The sequence below is a fragment of the Mesocricetus auratus genome, unplaced genomic scaffold (assembly GCF_017639785.1).
Source record: "Mesocricetus auratus isolate SY011 unplaced genomic scaffold, BCM_Maur_2.0 Super-Scaffold_100020, whole genome shotgun sequence".
Lineage (NCBI taxonomy): Eukaryota > Metazoa > Chordata > Mammalia > Rodentia > Cricetidae > Mesocricetus > Mesocricetus auratus.
Window position 1 is genome coordinate 10,001,480 of NW_024429201.1, and position 15,196 is coordinate 10,016,675.

A 15,196-nucleotide genomic window follows, 5' to 3' on the forward strand; every position below is an offset into this window, starting at 1 on the left:
TGAAACTACCTATCTTGACTGCATTTAAAATACAAATTGGTGTATCTTGTATGGGTTTGTAGCATCTTATAACATTTTTCCAAGTCATATTATACAAATTACATGGTGTGTGTGTGTGTGTGTGTGTGTGTGTGTGTGTGTGTACATGTGTGTGCACACAAAAACTGCAAGCCTATGTTAGCTCCAATGTGCTGTGTGGTTCTTGCTAGATCCTTTCATGTAATTCAACATCCCAGCATCATGAAACTTCTTAGGATTCCTCTTAACTGCTGCTGGATGGAATTTAAATTCCTAGAAAGCTGAATTGTATTTTCCTTCTTCGACCATGGAAGACCCATTCCTGCATTGCCAGGCTACCATTCTATGCTCACAACTTGCCAGAATAAAACACAGGAGGTGTACAGTGCTTGTTTATTCAGTCAGTCCAATCTTTATCTTTGTTTGGCTTGGCAGTAAAAAGACTAAAATGTGTAATGGAAAGACGCCTTTGCAATAAAATCCTCCAGCAAATACTTCTAATGTAGCTTCAAAAAGAAGGACACATTCTTCATACTCTTCATACCACTCTACCAGCACCCAAGGGGTAGTGTTCTATTAAGCCAAGTACTCCATCCACTTATTAACCTTAACTTTGTAACTGAGAAACAGTGAACTCGTCATAGGATTACACAATAATCAACACACCAGGCTAAGGACAGGGAGACAAGAATTCCTGTTTGGATAGTGACCCTGAGTAACTTCTGAAGACTTCTCTGGACCTGCAGTTATTTATTATTCTCTCTTCTTGGCTTCTCATAAAGCAAAAAAGAAAAAAAAAAGAGGCTAGACTGTGTCTCTCTACTTTGCCTATCTAAAGGGCTTAGTATCGTCAAGGACCTGAGCTAGGGTTCCTGAGATCAGAGGACATGTCTCCTTTAAAATGCCATTGGTCTGTTGCCACCTTCTCATTTGTCCCTCCACAAAGAAGCAGAGCAGCATGTGAAGAGGAAGAAAGACACAGTCTTTTATGCCTTAACAAGACACCAAGAGCGTGGACACTATTCCAAGAGGGGCTGTAACAGTGGGGTAAATAGGAAGGTTTCCTGTCAAACACTATGACTTGCTTACTGCAGTACTGAAAGGTGGGGTTATCTATGAGGAAAACAACAACTGGGGAAGTTGAGAATCAAGCACAACACTAAGTGGGTCACCTGGAAAAAACCACCACCGTCCTCCTTTGAGTTAAATGTCTCAATAACGAATCCTTCTAAGGAGCCCAGGGGAAAATAGTCCTACAGAGCCCTGGAATCCACCCTGGCTCAGTTTTTTTCACAACAATAACAAATTGGCACAGCATGCAGTGAAATGGATGAAGGGTTACCTAGCTCCAGGGACACAAAAGAAGCCATTCAAGACTCTCAACTTCTCTATACAGCTTTTGAACATATTGATTGCAGAACGACACAAGCATGAATAAGCAAATTTGCATTTCCCCCCCAAAACTACAGAACTGAACAGCTCATTTCTTTGCAGTCAAATGTAGAGGGGAGGTTAATGAAAATAAAGATGATTATACTACAAGGCAGCAAAAGGATACGGGCATCCCAGTCATCGCAACATAAACAAATGGACTCAAACAATAGGACTTAGCTAGACTAGAAACTGTTGCTTTGTATTAAGGTATACTTTATAGAAAATAGAATGGCAATTTTCCTTGAAAGGAAAAATTACTTTTGCTTTGTTTAAAGCAAAGCTTTGGGGGTATGGCATTAACCATGAAGAAAGTTGTAGGAACAGAAGAAAAGTAGACAGATGGCTACTATGTACCAAGGACAACTTCCAGGACCCTCTTCATCTCAGGAGTAAAGGCTACTGGTGATATATATTTTGTAAGAACGACTGGATCCTAAGGCTGATGTCTGACCCTCACCAACATGGGAAGCAAGTCACTAGCATCAAAGCCCTCCTGAGTCAGGCAGTTTGATGATGTATTTGGGACACTGAGGCCTGCAGACATGCCATCCCAACTCTCTCACGGACATACCAGAGCTTGGGGATGGAGGCTGTGGGTAGCAGAGAACGGGGTACATGACAGCACTGATTCTGGATGACTCTGGATTTGTAACAAAACAGGCACCTGCCAAAGGTGACAGAGGAAGTCTCCCACCCCCACATTCATGGCAAGTGAGTTTTATCTGGAAATAAGAACCTCTGTAACAATCCACTAGGTGATTTTGCTGTATCCTGAAACTCTGAGACTTTGATTGATCACAAAAGCAGCTATGGGTCCCTCAGAAATCTGTGTTTGTGTGTCTATTACTTATCTTGAGTCCAGTCAGAATGTTTGAGTGGGAAATATGCTTTGAAAGTCAGGCCCAATAGAGTAGCCCAACACACATACCTTGTAAGTCAAAACAAAACAACAGCAACAACAACAACAATAAAAACCCTCACAATGTGCTCTTGTCATACATCACAAAGTTTTTGCTGTGAGAAATTGAGTCCACGCCCCCCTATAGGTCCAATGAAGACAAGCAACTTTAAAAATCAGAACCTTTGTCCTTGCAATGGCCTCAGCAATTAGCTCCTACACACAGAGTCACAGATGCCAACAAAAAATGAACATGATGGCAGTGTCTGGAGACCTCGACACATTGAATCATCAAACTGAACCTTAATACCTGACCAAACATTCAAGAACTAAGCAAGTTCTCTACCAGTTAGAGCACTTCATGATTCGTGTGTGAGAATTCCATTAGACTCTATTGGTTCTGCCCGGAAGTGCTATCCTTGACTAGCTAAAGCATTCTAAAATGTGAACAAGTTAGATATTATGATTTTTTGAAAAATATTGAGTCAGTATCCAAAGTTTCCCTAAACCTTCTATGGAATGCTGACCAATTGATATTAGATGTCAGAAAATCATAGCCTTTCCTAGAGCATTTAAAAAAAAAAGACAAACAAAGCAAATTCCCAATCCCCCTATTTCTGTTATATACTACGTTGGTTGTCATTTTCCATATTTTTGACTATGAAATATTAGTTATTGTGAATGTCCTCATGCTTTCTTATTTGGGATGCTTTATATCAACAAGGAAATTTTAATTGCATAATCATTACTTTCTCAAACGCTGTTCTTGGTTTTATGCTTAGGTTAGTTTTTTGTTTGTTTGTTTTTCTCACTTGATACCTGTATTCTGGCTCAGAACAAACCTTCGTCTGCTCCTGTCATGGGATTTTAGAATTCTGAGTTGTCAGACTGAAGGAGTATTGATTACTTACCATATCCAGGAATGCCTTCTAAAGGGGAAGGTATTCACGTGCATCATGTTCGCAGAGCCTCCGTCATGAAGGTTCTCCTTGTCTCCTATGTTACATGTAGTGATTTTCACAGATGAATCCCAACTCTCTGGCTTGAGCATCGATCATGGACAATTATCGCAATAAGTAATGAATTCCCTCCGAAAGTCACCCCCCCAAAAAAACACAAATAACAAAAACAAAAGCCCTTCCAGGATTTGAAGGAAGAAGCATCACAGAGCACTGCAGGTGTGAGTCCATCCATGTAGCTTCCACTAGACACCACACTAAAATAACCAGTCCAGTTGCTAATCCTAAATGATGGCAAGAATTGTCCTGGTGAAATCCAGCTGCCCCGAATATGAATTAACGCATCCCCACGGAAAGGACTATGGAATGTGGACAAAAAGGAGTCAAAAGACAGTTTCTTGTGATCCTTGTTAAGGAAGTGTTAGGAGGGAAATGGAAAACTTCACGCTGCTTTGCCATGCTGTCCTTTAGGGAGGAATATTGCTTTTTCTTCCTTCTTAGGCACATATTCATGTGTGGTCACTTTAACGCAGTGCTACAGTCTGAGTCTGAGACTTGTCCAACAAAGACCCAGGCAGAGGGACTAGAGACCATGTAGAGCGCAAGCCAACTTCTTCCCCAAATTTCAGAATTGCTGGTTTCGAATGCTCAAGTAGGAAGGCAATGAGTAATTTCTGCTTTGCAGGACAGGATTAGTGTCGGCTCCCATCATGACTTCAGAAGGCGCTGTGGTGATGAAATTCATCTGCCGCCTAACCCCACAATAAGGCTGCCTGCTCTCCTTAAGTAAAATGACTAAGCTATCGACTGTCTCACTGTAGAACCCCCTCTAATTTCTTATCCAAACCGTGAGTGAGCTTTTAATATTTTGCCTTGGAAAGAAAATTAATTTCACAGCTGCAAGGCAGACGTTGTCTAAGAATTTCTGACTCGGCCGGCTTTCTTTTCTCTCTGTTCTCCTTACCCCCAATTCAGTTCCCAAATAGATGTCATTTACTCTGATGCTCTGACATCCGCAAGATTCTCATGCCCGAGCTATACAGACCTTGCATGCTTTTAAAACACAAGAGTGGCGACAGGCTCCAGCTGGAGTCCCCCCACACCGAATTTCCGGCAGAACCTTTGGAATCCTCGCAGCAGCCGCCTTGTCTGCTGTCCTGGGCTGTGCCGCCTCAGCTCTGAGCAGCTCAGGACACTTGCAGGCTCTGTGGTACTGTACATTAACTCTGCAGCAGCCCGCTTGCTCAGCTGCAGACTGCTGCCTGACAGGGGATGTGCTGGCGTCAAGGGGGCCCTCTAGGTGGGTTCCCAGACACTGCAGAGTCGCGCACTCTTGCTAGCCTCCAAGGAAGAGTGAATGAAAGGGGTTAAAGGAGGAGCATGCCCTGAAGGAGCAGATTTCTTATAGTAAGTAATTACCACGCAGGGAAAGCTAAAGAAACCTGTAAATAACCTCATAGGGGAATGACACGCTGAACAAATAGATATTATTATGGGGGGGATTCAGTTTGTTTGTTCAGTTTTCACTGTATTCAATAAGAAGACGGGGAACAAAAGAAGTCCAGAGAAAATGTACAAATGATAGGGCTTTTGTTTTTGCTTTTTTTAAAAAAACAAAAATATGGGGATAGAGAAGCCTTGCTTGCTAGAATATTTGTAGCCAGTTAACTACAGATTTCCACACTATGATTTTGGACAGGAAATCCTGGGGAAGGCAGTTCTGCAGAAATCAGTCAGACTTCAATTGCATCTGCGCATGCCATAAAGCTGCTTGTTTGATTAGTGGGTGTGTACCTAGGAGGAGAGCTCTCTTTTCATTTCCTGGAGCCTCCCCCCTTTGTTGTAAACAATTCTGTTCAATAATCCCCTGAAAGGACCCCATCACTGTTGATGCCATTTTGAAGAAAGAATAAAATAGTAAACTCTTGGAATAGTAGGTTGGTGCTTGAATGGTGCTGGTTGGGAATCAGTCAGAGAATGTGTTTCTCAGTGGTGATGTGCACAACATTAATGTATTGCTTTTAACTTGGGTATTTAAGAAGGCCATTATGCAACTGCTTAATATTAAATGGAATACTTGCAACACTTAATATATCATGCTACTTATCTTCTATTAGAGTTTCCCCAGTGAGTTCTTGTCCTTGCAGAAAATATTACTTGGAGAGAGGGGGATTCACTTCCCATAAATTCTCTAGCAAGTGTAAAAAAAAAATAGTTAATTTGAGAACCACTATGATATGCTCAGTTGATGATCCCAGGACAAGAATTCATTCCTGGAAGGAGGAAAACTGAGTAGTTTCTTTAAAGCAATTTGAACTTTGCATGCAGAAAGATGGTACCGTATAGCACAAAGGAACCTGAGGGAAGTCACTAGCACTTCCTGTGACACAGGCAATGTCCTTGTAGCACTTTGGTTTTGAAGGGACTAAATCTCTCTGCTAAGGTCATTTGTGATCCTGTCCAGAACCCTTCAGCTTGAATTGTTCTTAACAAGCTAATGATGCTTGGAGTCAGGTATCACACAGTAATCAAACTGGTATATTACAGTATATACTTGGATATCATTATTTAAGATCTAGGTATACTAGTCATATTCCTAGCTGTCTTTGAAGAAGTCCGGAGGGTAATCGCATTTAACCCACCCAATAGTGACTAACTCTGTTCTGCAAATGAAGGATGGAGGCACTTAGAAGTTAAGTGGGTCACAGGAACACAAACTCACCTGAAGCAAGAAGTCTGACCACACAGCTTTCAACTCGTGTCTTCATGGCAGTGATGACATGGGCTGGCACTAGTTTAATGCTTTCTAAGATTTTTGCCTGTATTATTTTGTCTCCACACAAGTAAGTGTTTTACCCCTTTGGGAATGAACTTAAGGGCCAGATTTTGTACAACATCACACTTGCAAGGAGAAACAGTTCTGGAGACCAATCAGGTTAAGGCACCTGCCCTTTGTCATTTAGGGTAGAGATGATGTGACAGGAGTTAACTATTTCAAAACCTGCACCTCTCATACCATGTAAGCAAGAAGGCCTCCTTAGGAAATAGCACATATAAAAACCAAAAATGACATAGTATTATAATTTCCACTCTAGTATTTTTCATTTGACATGCTTTGTTTGTTTTGAGCACATAATATTACCATTCTATTTATAGGCCAAATTCCCTCAGAATCTCTCCCAGAGAGAACACAGTTTTACATCTGATATTGGCTAGCAATAGCAAAATCACAGATGAGTCAGTCATTAGGTCATTAAATGAGATTTTGAAATTAAAATATACTCTAAGAAGATATTTCAGTGATTTTTTTGAAATTGAGACCTCACAAATGTTAGACATGTATTCTGCCACCGAAATGTTATATACCTACTGTTCCTTCAGCTTAATATTTTTCAAGTGAACCTTTCTTGTTTACTTTTATATATGTAACTGTATCAAATAAAGTATCACAAGCTAGATGGTAACAACTGAGAAACTACAATAAGTACTAAAAAGTCTTGAAGCCTAGCATATAAAAATATTATTCATCTTATAGTTCAGGGAGCTAAGATTACAAATTAATGAATTACTTTAAGTTGAGTAGTTTTGCAGACTCAAGGCAAATATAAGAGAAAAGGCATGTTTCCTCTATAGGAACAGCTTTTGATTCTGTATTAGAATCAGAGTTTTTGCTCTTCCTGTAAGCGACCTGAGGTAACCTGCGAAGATGGTTCGCTACTCTCTCGACCCGGAAAACCCTACAAAATCATGCAAGTCAAGAGGTTCAAATCTCCGGGTTCACTTTAAGAATACCCGTGAAACTGCCCAGGCCATCAAGGGTATGCACATCCGAAAAGCCACCAAATACCTGAAGGATGTCACTTTGAAGAAGCAATGCGTGCCGTTCCAGCGGTACAATGGTGGAGTGGGCAGGTGCGCCCAGGCCAAACAGTGGGGCTGGACACAGGGTCGGTGACCAAAAAAGAGTGCTGAATTTTTGCTGCACATGCTTAAAAATGCAGAGAGTAATGCTGAGCTTAAGGGGCTAGACGTAGATTCTCTGGTCACCGAACACATCCAGGTGAACAAAGCACCTAAGATGCGTCGACGAACTTACAGAGCTCACGGCCGGATTAACCCATACATGAGCTCCCCCTGCCACATCGAGATGATCCTCACGGAAAAGGAACAGATTGTTCCAAAGCCAGAAGAGGAGGTTGCACAGAAGAAAAAGATATCCCAGAAGAAACTGAAGAAGCAGAAACTTATGGCACGGGAATAAATTGAGCATAAAATAAATGCAGATAAAAGTAAAAAAAAAAAAAAAAAGAATCAGAGTTTTAAGAGACATGTCCACTAAGTTACAAAATGATACACCAGGAGACAATAATGATTGAATGTGTGACTATCAGAAAAGAGCAGCAGAATTGTGTGGTAGCTAAGAAACAAATTCTGCAAGAAGATTGACGGTACAACTTCTCTGTTTTGATGTATTCGAAGACAATTGTCACTTTCCAGAACTTCTAGTTCTAGGTGATCCACTGCAGGCTTTATTGCTCATCTCAGCCTCCTGGTTGGTTTCCATTAAAAAAGGATCACTAATTACTAGCTACTGCCTGGTAAACCTTGGTAAGGTCCTGTGGCTATGCTGTAGCCTCTGTTCAATCAGAAGCAAGACTGATTATGTTTTGTGACCTTTATTTATTTATTTATTTATTTTTCTCCAGATTTATTTTGGTAAAAAAAAATCAGACATAACCTTTCAAAAATTACATTAATGTTTAACATGCATTCAAATAACTTTCTTTTTTTTCCAGTTTAAATTTAGATAAGAAACGAGGTTGCTTCACAAGTCAGTTCCAGGTCCCGCTCCCATTCCCTCCCCTCCTCCCGTGCCATCCCCCCAACCCCCCCCCCCGTTATCCCCTCATTCCCCCAGGGAGGGTGAGGCCCTCCATGGGGGTGTCCATAGTCTGTCATTTCATATAGGGCAGGGCCTAGACCCTCCCCCAAGAGTCCAGGGTGAGAGTGCACCTCACATTGTTCTATGGGAGTCCAAAGTCCGTGTGTATACTTGGGATGGGTACTGATCTGCTGCCCAAGGCTCAATAGATTCCCTAGGCCTCCTCACTGACCCCCAGATTCAGGGGGTCTTGATCAGTCCCATGCTGGCTTCCCAGGCTGATGGTTTTGTGACCTTTAAATTTTCAATCCTGCAGAAAGCTTGGATTAGCTGATCCCTTGAGGCTGGAACAGCATTGACTACCCTCGAATGAGAGATGTGAGCAAAAATATGTTTAATTTTCTCATCAAGTGAGAGCTAAAATATGGAGCAAATCAAAATGCTTTAGTTAACATTTTCCCGAAAAAATTACTTTGGGATAGAGAGATGGCTTGTGGGTATGACAAAAGCTCTGCAAACACGAGGGTCCACAGAACCAACACAAAAACCTGGGCATGGTCACATAGGTTTCCATCACCCTTCACCCTAGATATATTGAGGAACAAAGGCAAGAGGACTGCCAGGCTTGCTGGCCACCAGCATAGCTCCAGATGCATTGAAAAACTGTCTCAAGGGATGGAGTGGGGACATACGCATGTGCAAACAAACACCACACAGACAATCACACATATATACACTGTCACTGAGGCTTTACTCGGGCTCTAAGCAGAAAAAATTAACCACTCAGCATTGCCACTTCCTTTCTAGTAAAATCCTTTTATTGTGGGGAGGCTACCTCATAACAGTGACAGTTTTTCATTCTAAATTCTCATAACTTTGAAATTTTGTCAAGTTGCCTTTGACCACCTGTGAATCAAAATGGAGACAGAGGGGTCTCTCCTTTTGCTCCTTCATCTCAAAGATTTGTTCTTCACAAAGAGGAACAGAGAGACAACACCCATTTTATAAACTCGTATTCTTCCCTCACATTTGAAGTTTATTCTCTTCAAATGTCTTCAATTTTCAATGTCCCCTTCAGGTGAGAAGAAGGCTAAGTTATACCATCATGCTAATATAATCACAGAACAATAAAGCCCCACCCTGGTCAGTCACTGAACTTGGGTGTTTCCTAGACCCTTAATCATTTGTACTTATCAGACTGGGAGGGGACATGGATTAACTCGTTGATTTTACCCACCAAGTTTCACTTTCAGAGAAACTTTTAACTTCAAATATCAAGTCTTTGTGTCACCCACATATCCTAGAATAATTAATAAGCTAATGTCATTGTTACCGTGAATGAAATAAGATGAAAACCCCCCTGCCCGTGATTAGACATGAAATGACAAGTACCTAAAGCATAACCCTTCATTAATTTTGCATGAATTTGTAGCCATCAGTGCAAATGCATTAGTGAATCTGACATTCCTAAGGGGTTGGTTGCCGTTTGTTCTTTTGTTGTTAAAAGGCAGTAGTTTTACCATTATTTCACCTGTGGTTTATATAAATATGTTTACTTATAAAATATCTTTCTGTGTTTTAGCAGCAGATGCTATATATATGCTAATAGTGAAAATATGTTATACTGAAGTAAGTCAAAGCTAGTTCCTTTTGGATGTCTTACCGGTCACAGCAAATTTGAAGACAAAAAGTAGAATTTTCATTTTGTCTTGGTGTCTCAGGCTATGACTCCTTAATTTCAGGTTCTTCCTGCTTACATCTTATGTAAATTTCAACAGCTTACTAAATCTCTTTGAGATACCATTTAGTTTTATATATAAAGCCATGTGTGTGTGTACCTGCACACATATATGTAAAATATGTATGTGCATATATCTATGCTATATGTGTATGTGTACAAACATAGTTTAACGTAGTATTTTACTTACTGAAATAAATTATAAGCTACTTTGGGTACAAAGAATATTTATTACTCACATGTATTTTAATGTGCTTATGTTAATATAAAGATAGATTCTTCAGTAATGTACAATTTACTTGTTTCAATGTTTTGGTGTGTTTATGACACCAAAAACATTATTGGCGCTCATGAAATGTAAACCAATGACCACATTAATAGTGATGAAATTCTACTTCTGACAACTTCTAGAAAAGGCTGAAGGCGTGCTGTTCAGCACATTCGTAACTGAAACAGGAGAATCACTTTGCAAAGCAAGGGCTCCAATTGCTAAGCATCAGGTAACTGTGTGATGTTTTAGTATGTTGTTGCTATATTATTTCTGCATATTCTTGTAACTGAGAAAACAGTACCAACTGAATGATTTTAAAAATTCACTAAAATATATTTAAAAATTTTTTTAAATTGTTTATTTATACAACCTGGCCAGTTTCCCCTCCCTCCTTTCTTTCCAGTCCCTTACCCCACACCCTTCTCTGTTCCCACAACCCAATTCACTCCCCCTCCCTGTCCGTTTAGGAAAGAGTAGGTAGCAACAAAACGATTTATCAAGTTGTAGTAAGACTAAGAACCTCCCCATGGATTAAGACTGGAGAAGGTGACCAAAAGCTGGTAAAAGAGTTGGATACAGCCCCTGTTCCCACTGTTAGGAGTCTTACAAGAGGACCAAGCTACACAACTGTAACATATTTGCAGAGTGCCTAGTCAGCCCCATAAAAGCTCTGTGATTATCAGCTAAGACTCTGTGAGCTCCTATGATCCCAGGTTAGTTGATTCTGTGAGTTTCTTGTGGTGTCCTTGACTCCTCTGGCTCCTACAATTCTTTCTCCCCTTCTTCTGCAGGATTCCCTGAGCTCCACCTAATGTTTGGCTGTGGGTCTGCATCTGTTTCCATGAGTTGTTGGATGAAGCCTCTCTATCTTGATTACCTAAAAACTAACACGTGCTTTGGTAACCTGTTTCTGATTTAATTTATTAAAAATAAGTCTTTGGGGATCATAGGGTCAAAGTTAAAACCTTATCTCCAAAATGATAAAAAAAAAAGTCATTTACAGAAGGCATGGTATATTATCAAATACAATGCACACCATGACTAGAACATCTAGAACATTCACTAAATCCCATTAGAAATATTTGTAGCAGTAGAAGAGGTAGAATGCAAATGCTGGAATACATGAAAGGCACTTAATATTTATTTTAAAACATAAAATATGGAAAAGCTCCATAGCACATTTGAAAACTAAAATTAGAATTTGCATTTTGTCTTGGAGTTTCAAGCTGTGACACATTAATTTCAGGTCATTCCTGTTTATATTTTGTGTACCTCTCACAATTGACCAAATTATTTGAAACACAATTTGGTTATACATAAATATATGTGTATGTACAATGTATATATGTACAACATATGTGCATATACAAACAGTTTGTTATAGTATTTTACTGTACATACTGAAAGGAATTATAAGCTACTTTATAATAGGAAGAATATTGTTAAGTGTTATTTATGTGTATTTTAATGTACTTATTTTAATATAATATAGATTCTTCAGGAAGCCTACAATTTCCTTTTATTCAAATACAAAATCAGAAAGCAACAACAGCAGACCTCAAGGGCATTTCTGTAAGGAATCTTCTCCTAATGTGAAGCTATATTTCATTTTAATCTTAAAAGCTTTAGAGGCTTTGCATCATATTTCGTAGATCAATATTCCAGAAATATTATAAGACAATGATTCAGAAATTCAAACTGTAAAGTATCTGTCACATAATAAAGACCAGTTTCAAATAGTGCTTGTTCTGTAGGATATTTGAACAAATTACTTAGAAAAATATCTGAAATAATGTTATGTTTAAACAACCACAGCATTTCAGAGCAGTATCTTCAGTATGAAGTTACAAATTTGTATGTATGCTAACATATGTGCTTGTGTCAGTACAGATGAAAACAACATGAAGGAGCCACACTAGATTATGAGTACACTACCTCTGGCACAAGGAATAGAAGAAATATGTATTTTAAAAAGATTTTTATTTATATATTATATATAACATGAAATATAAACATTTCATTTTCTATTTGTTGATTGACTAAATATTTAGAAAAGCTATTCCCATTGCCTTGGTCTCTACAATAAGAGTCTATTTTTGAAGAAGATACCACATATTTGTGGAGAAATCAGTCTTAAACCCATTGGGAAGCTTCTGCCCTGCGAACTAGCTCTCATGGTGCCTGAAGGTACCATGCAGATTGTTGGAAGAGAAAAAGATATTAACTTTCTTGCTCAGCACCAAACCCTACATATGATGCTTTACTGACCTGCTGAACAAAACCCACCTGTTCCACAGTGTCAGGACCAGTATGGGATAACTAACTACTTTCTGATTGGATTTGAGATCTTCTCCATGGAGAAGACCTTCTGGTCTCCAGGAGACCTTTTACTTAGCACAGTAACCCTGGTCAAAAAACCTGTGTCCAGGAAAGCCCCTTGGAGAGAACATGTGGGGATACTCACCACTATACTAATGAGGACAACTATTAGGGTTATTTTGATAAATGGTAATATGGTCAAGTTCTCTTTGTAATGCAGATACCCATAACTAATCAAAAGTGTTGAGAAGAAAAGATGGTTCCTCAGATGTAAATGGAACATCTTTATTAAGCCCCCCACCTCTACACAAGATCAAGTGAGAGATGGGAGAAGATCTTTACGCTGCACCCTTACTGAGGAACTATTGGTTTAGATAGCTTCTGAGACAACCATTTTAAACTTAATAGCTTTAGAAGCAAAATTGGTTGATTTCCTGTGTTCCAGTGAATAGTCACATACCCATGAATATATAGGCAGCAAAAATGGGAATTAGAGGTCTGAAAAATTAAGGATAAGGAGGGGAGAGGAGGAAATGAAGTTAGGAATGGAATGCATGGTGATGGATACAAGAGGAGCTGCTGGGGGAAAATGTGGTTTGATATAAGCATATTGCATATAAGCATGTTGTATAAATGTGTTAAATTCTCATAGACAAAAGAATATATCCATGTATTATTTTACAGTTAAAAATAGAAATCAAGAGACACTATACTTAATGTTAATTAAGAAACAGGAGTTAATCTTTTGTTAATAATATTAAACTATAATATCACATTTGAGTTTCTAATATTGGTCAGATAGGTTCTCTGAAAGTTTTAGAAACATTTAACTTTAAAATTAAAAGCTCAATGGTTGAATGCAAAATCTACATTCAAGAAGGCAAACTTTCTGCTGATGTCATTAGCTCAGCTAGTATGGAGTCTTGTGGGTACACATAAACAGCTGATTTGTTCATTCTTCTGCTCTGCATACAGCAATATGGCACTTGGGACAATACACAATCATCACAATTTGGGACTGTCATGAGTAAAGCCATGTCTATTGGTAAAATGATGCAATTGATCAAACATCCTCACAATATGCTCCAGTTAAAATGTATGAGCACACGTAAACATAGATTTCAGTGTAGGCAGCATCCTTTATGCCAGAGAGCCATTTTAGATACACACCCTCCACACAGCAGAGCACAGTGTTATAGAACCACACCCTCCACACAACACAGCATAGTGTTGTAAATACACACCCTCCACACAGCACAGTGTTGTAGATACGCATCCTCTACACAGCACGGCACAGTGTTGCAGATACACACCCTCTATACAACACAACAGAGTGGGTCAGGACAAAAGAAGTGATGTTTTCAGTAGTACCAAGAGAGGTGTTGGGCTGTCTGAGTTTCTTATCTTGTCCACCCTAATTGATTAGATATATCTAACTATATTTTAACTCATTGATAGTTTAACACCTCTTGGCAGCTTCTCTGTCATTCCTTCTGCCAGTTAAAAAGTCACACAATCTGGGGATGAAGCTATGACTCAGTGATTAAGAGTACTTACTGCTCTTGCAGGGGACAAAACATGAGTGTTTCACCCACATTTTGACAGTCTATGTATGCAATAGCATCTTAAGACAGAACTTCCTTTTCAATAGGTGAAATAGGATTTAATGGAAACATGCGAGTCTATGATAGAGAACACACTTGTTTTTATGTCCTTGTAGAACAGAATGGGACAGATTGTCTACTTTTGTGCTTTCAATTTGACTTACTGTCTTTCTAATAATTTTAAAATGAAACACTGCCAGTCATGATTTTCAGTGATTTTTAAATTAAGATTTTTTTCAGGGGTTTACACTTTCTAGTCACTTCAATGGAAACTTGGAAGAGCCTGCATTGAAAGTATCAAGACAGATGCAATATAAAATGCAGCCCTTTAAATACACACACATACACCCCACACACACACCACACACACACACACACTACACACACTTACACCAACACACATACATCCCCATATCCATACACCCCACACACAAACACATGAATGCATTACTTTTTGTACATACACATATCACTGACAGAAAAATTAAATAAATCTAATATGACTGTCATTTAAAAATATATGAATATTATTTATTACAGATAAATAGTCACATATGCCATGGACCTTTGTTGTTATCTTAATACATTGTATGTACTTACTGCGGGGAGAGAATGCTTCTGCCTATTTTAAAAGTTTTTTTTAAATAGTATGATTGAAGGTTAGTATTAGAATGTATTTGTCCTGGGAGCGGTGGCTTTTTCATCTGTTTTTTTGTCTGGTATATCTCACAATACTAAAATAATGTCTGGTGCATAATAGGGGCTCAATGAAGTATTTATTGAGTCAATTATTACTATTACAAATTAGTCAATGATAATTCCAAATATTATTGTCTATACCTCTCAAATGTTAAGACTTAAAGAGTTTTCATTCCTGTGTTGAGAAAACATGCTATCAATAGGTGTGAACACACTACTCATTACCACTTGATTCATTCATGGGCTTCCATTTTTTTCAAGGTTTTATGAGACAGGGAGTGCTGGCTGGTCTTATGTCACCTTGACATGTAAACTAGAGTTATCTAAAAGGAGGGAATCTTAATTGAGAAAACTCTCTCCATAAGATACAAATG

At 38.9% G+C, this 15,196-nt stretch overlaps 1 protein-coding gene and 1 pseudogene across 6 annotated transcripts in view; one reads left to right on the forward strand and one right to left on the reverse strand.

The window, feature by feature from the left end:
• Pde4d (phosphodiesterase 4D) overlaps positions 1-15,196 on the reverse strand; it is a 1,369,715-nt gene that overhangs the window by 492,439 nt on the left and 862,080 nt on the right. Inside the window, exon 1 of one of the 6 annotated variants that reach the window (XM_005065552.4) lies at positions 3,262-4,575. The exons of the other annotated variants lie outside the window; for them this stretch is intronic. Coding sequence (XP_005065609.1) covers positions 3,262-3,401 — 140 coding nt within the window. The 5' untranslated portion in view covers positions 3,402-4,575. Of the gene's footprint in view, positions 1-3,261; positions 4,576-15,196 lie in introns of those variants that run through there. 6 annotated transcript variants of the gene reach the window in all.
• On the forward strand, positions 6,975-7,601 carry LOC121133098 (annotated as a pseudogene).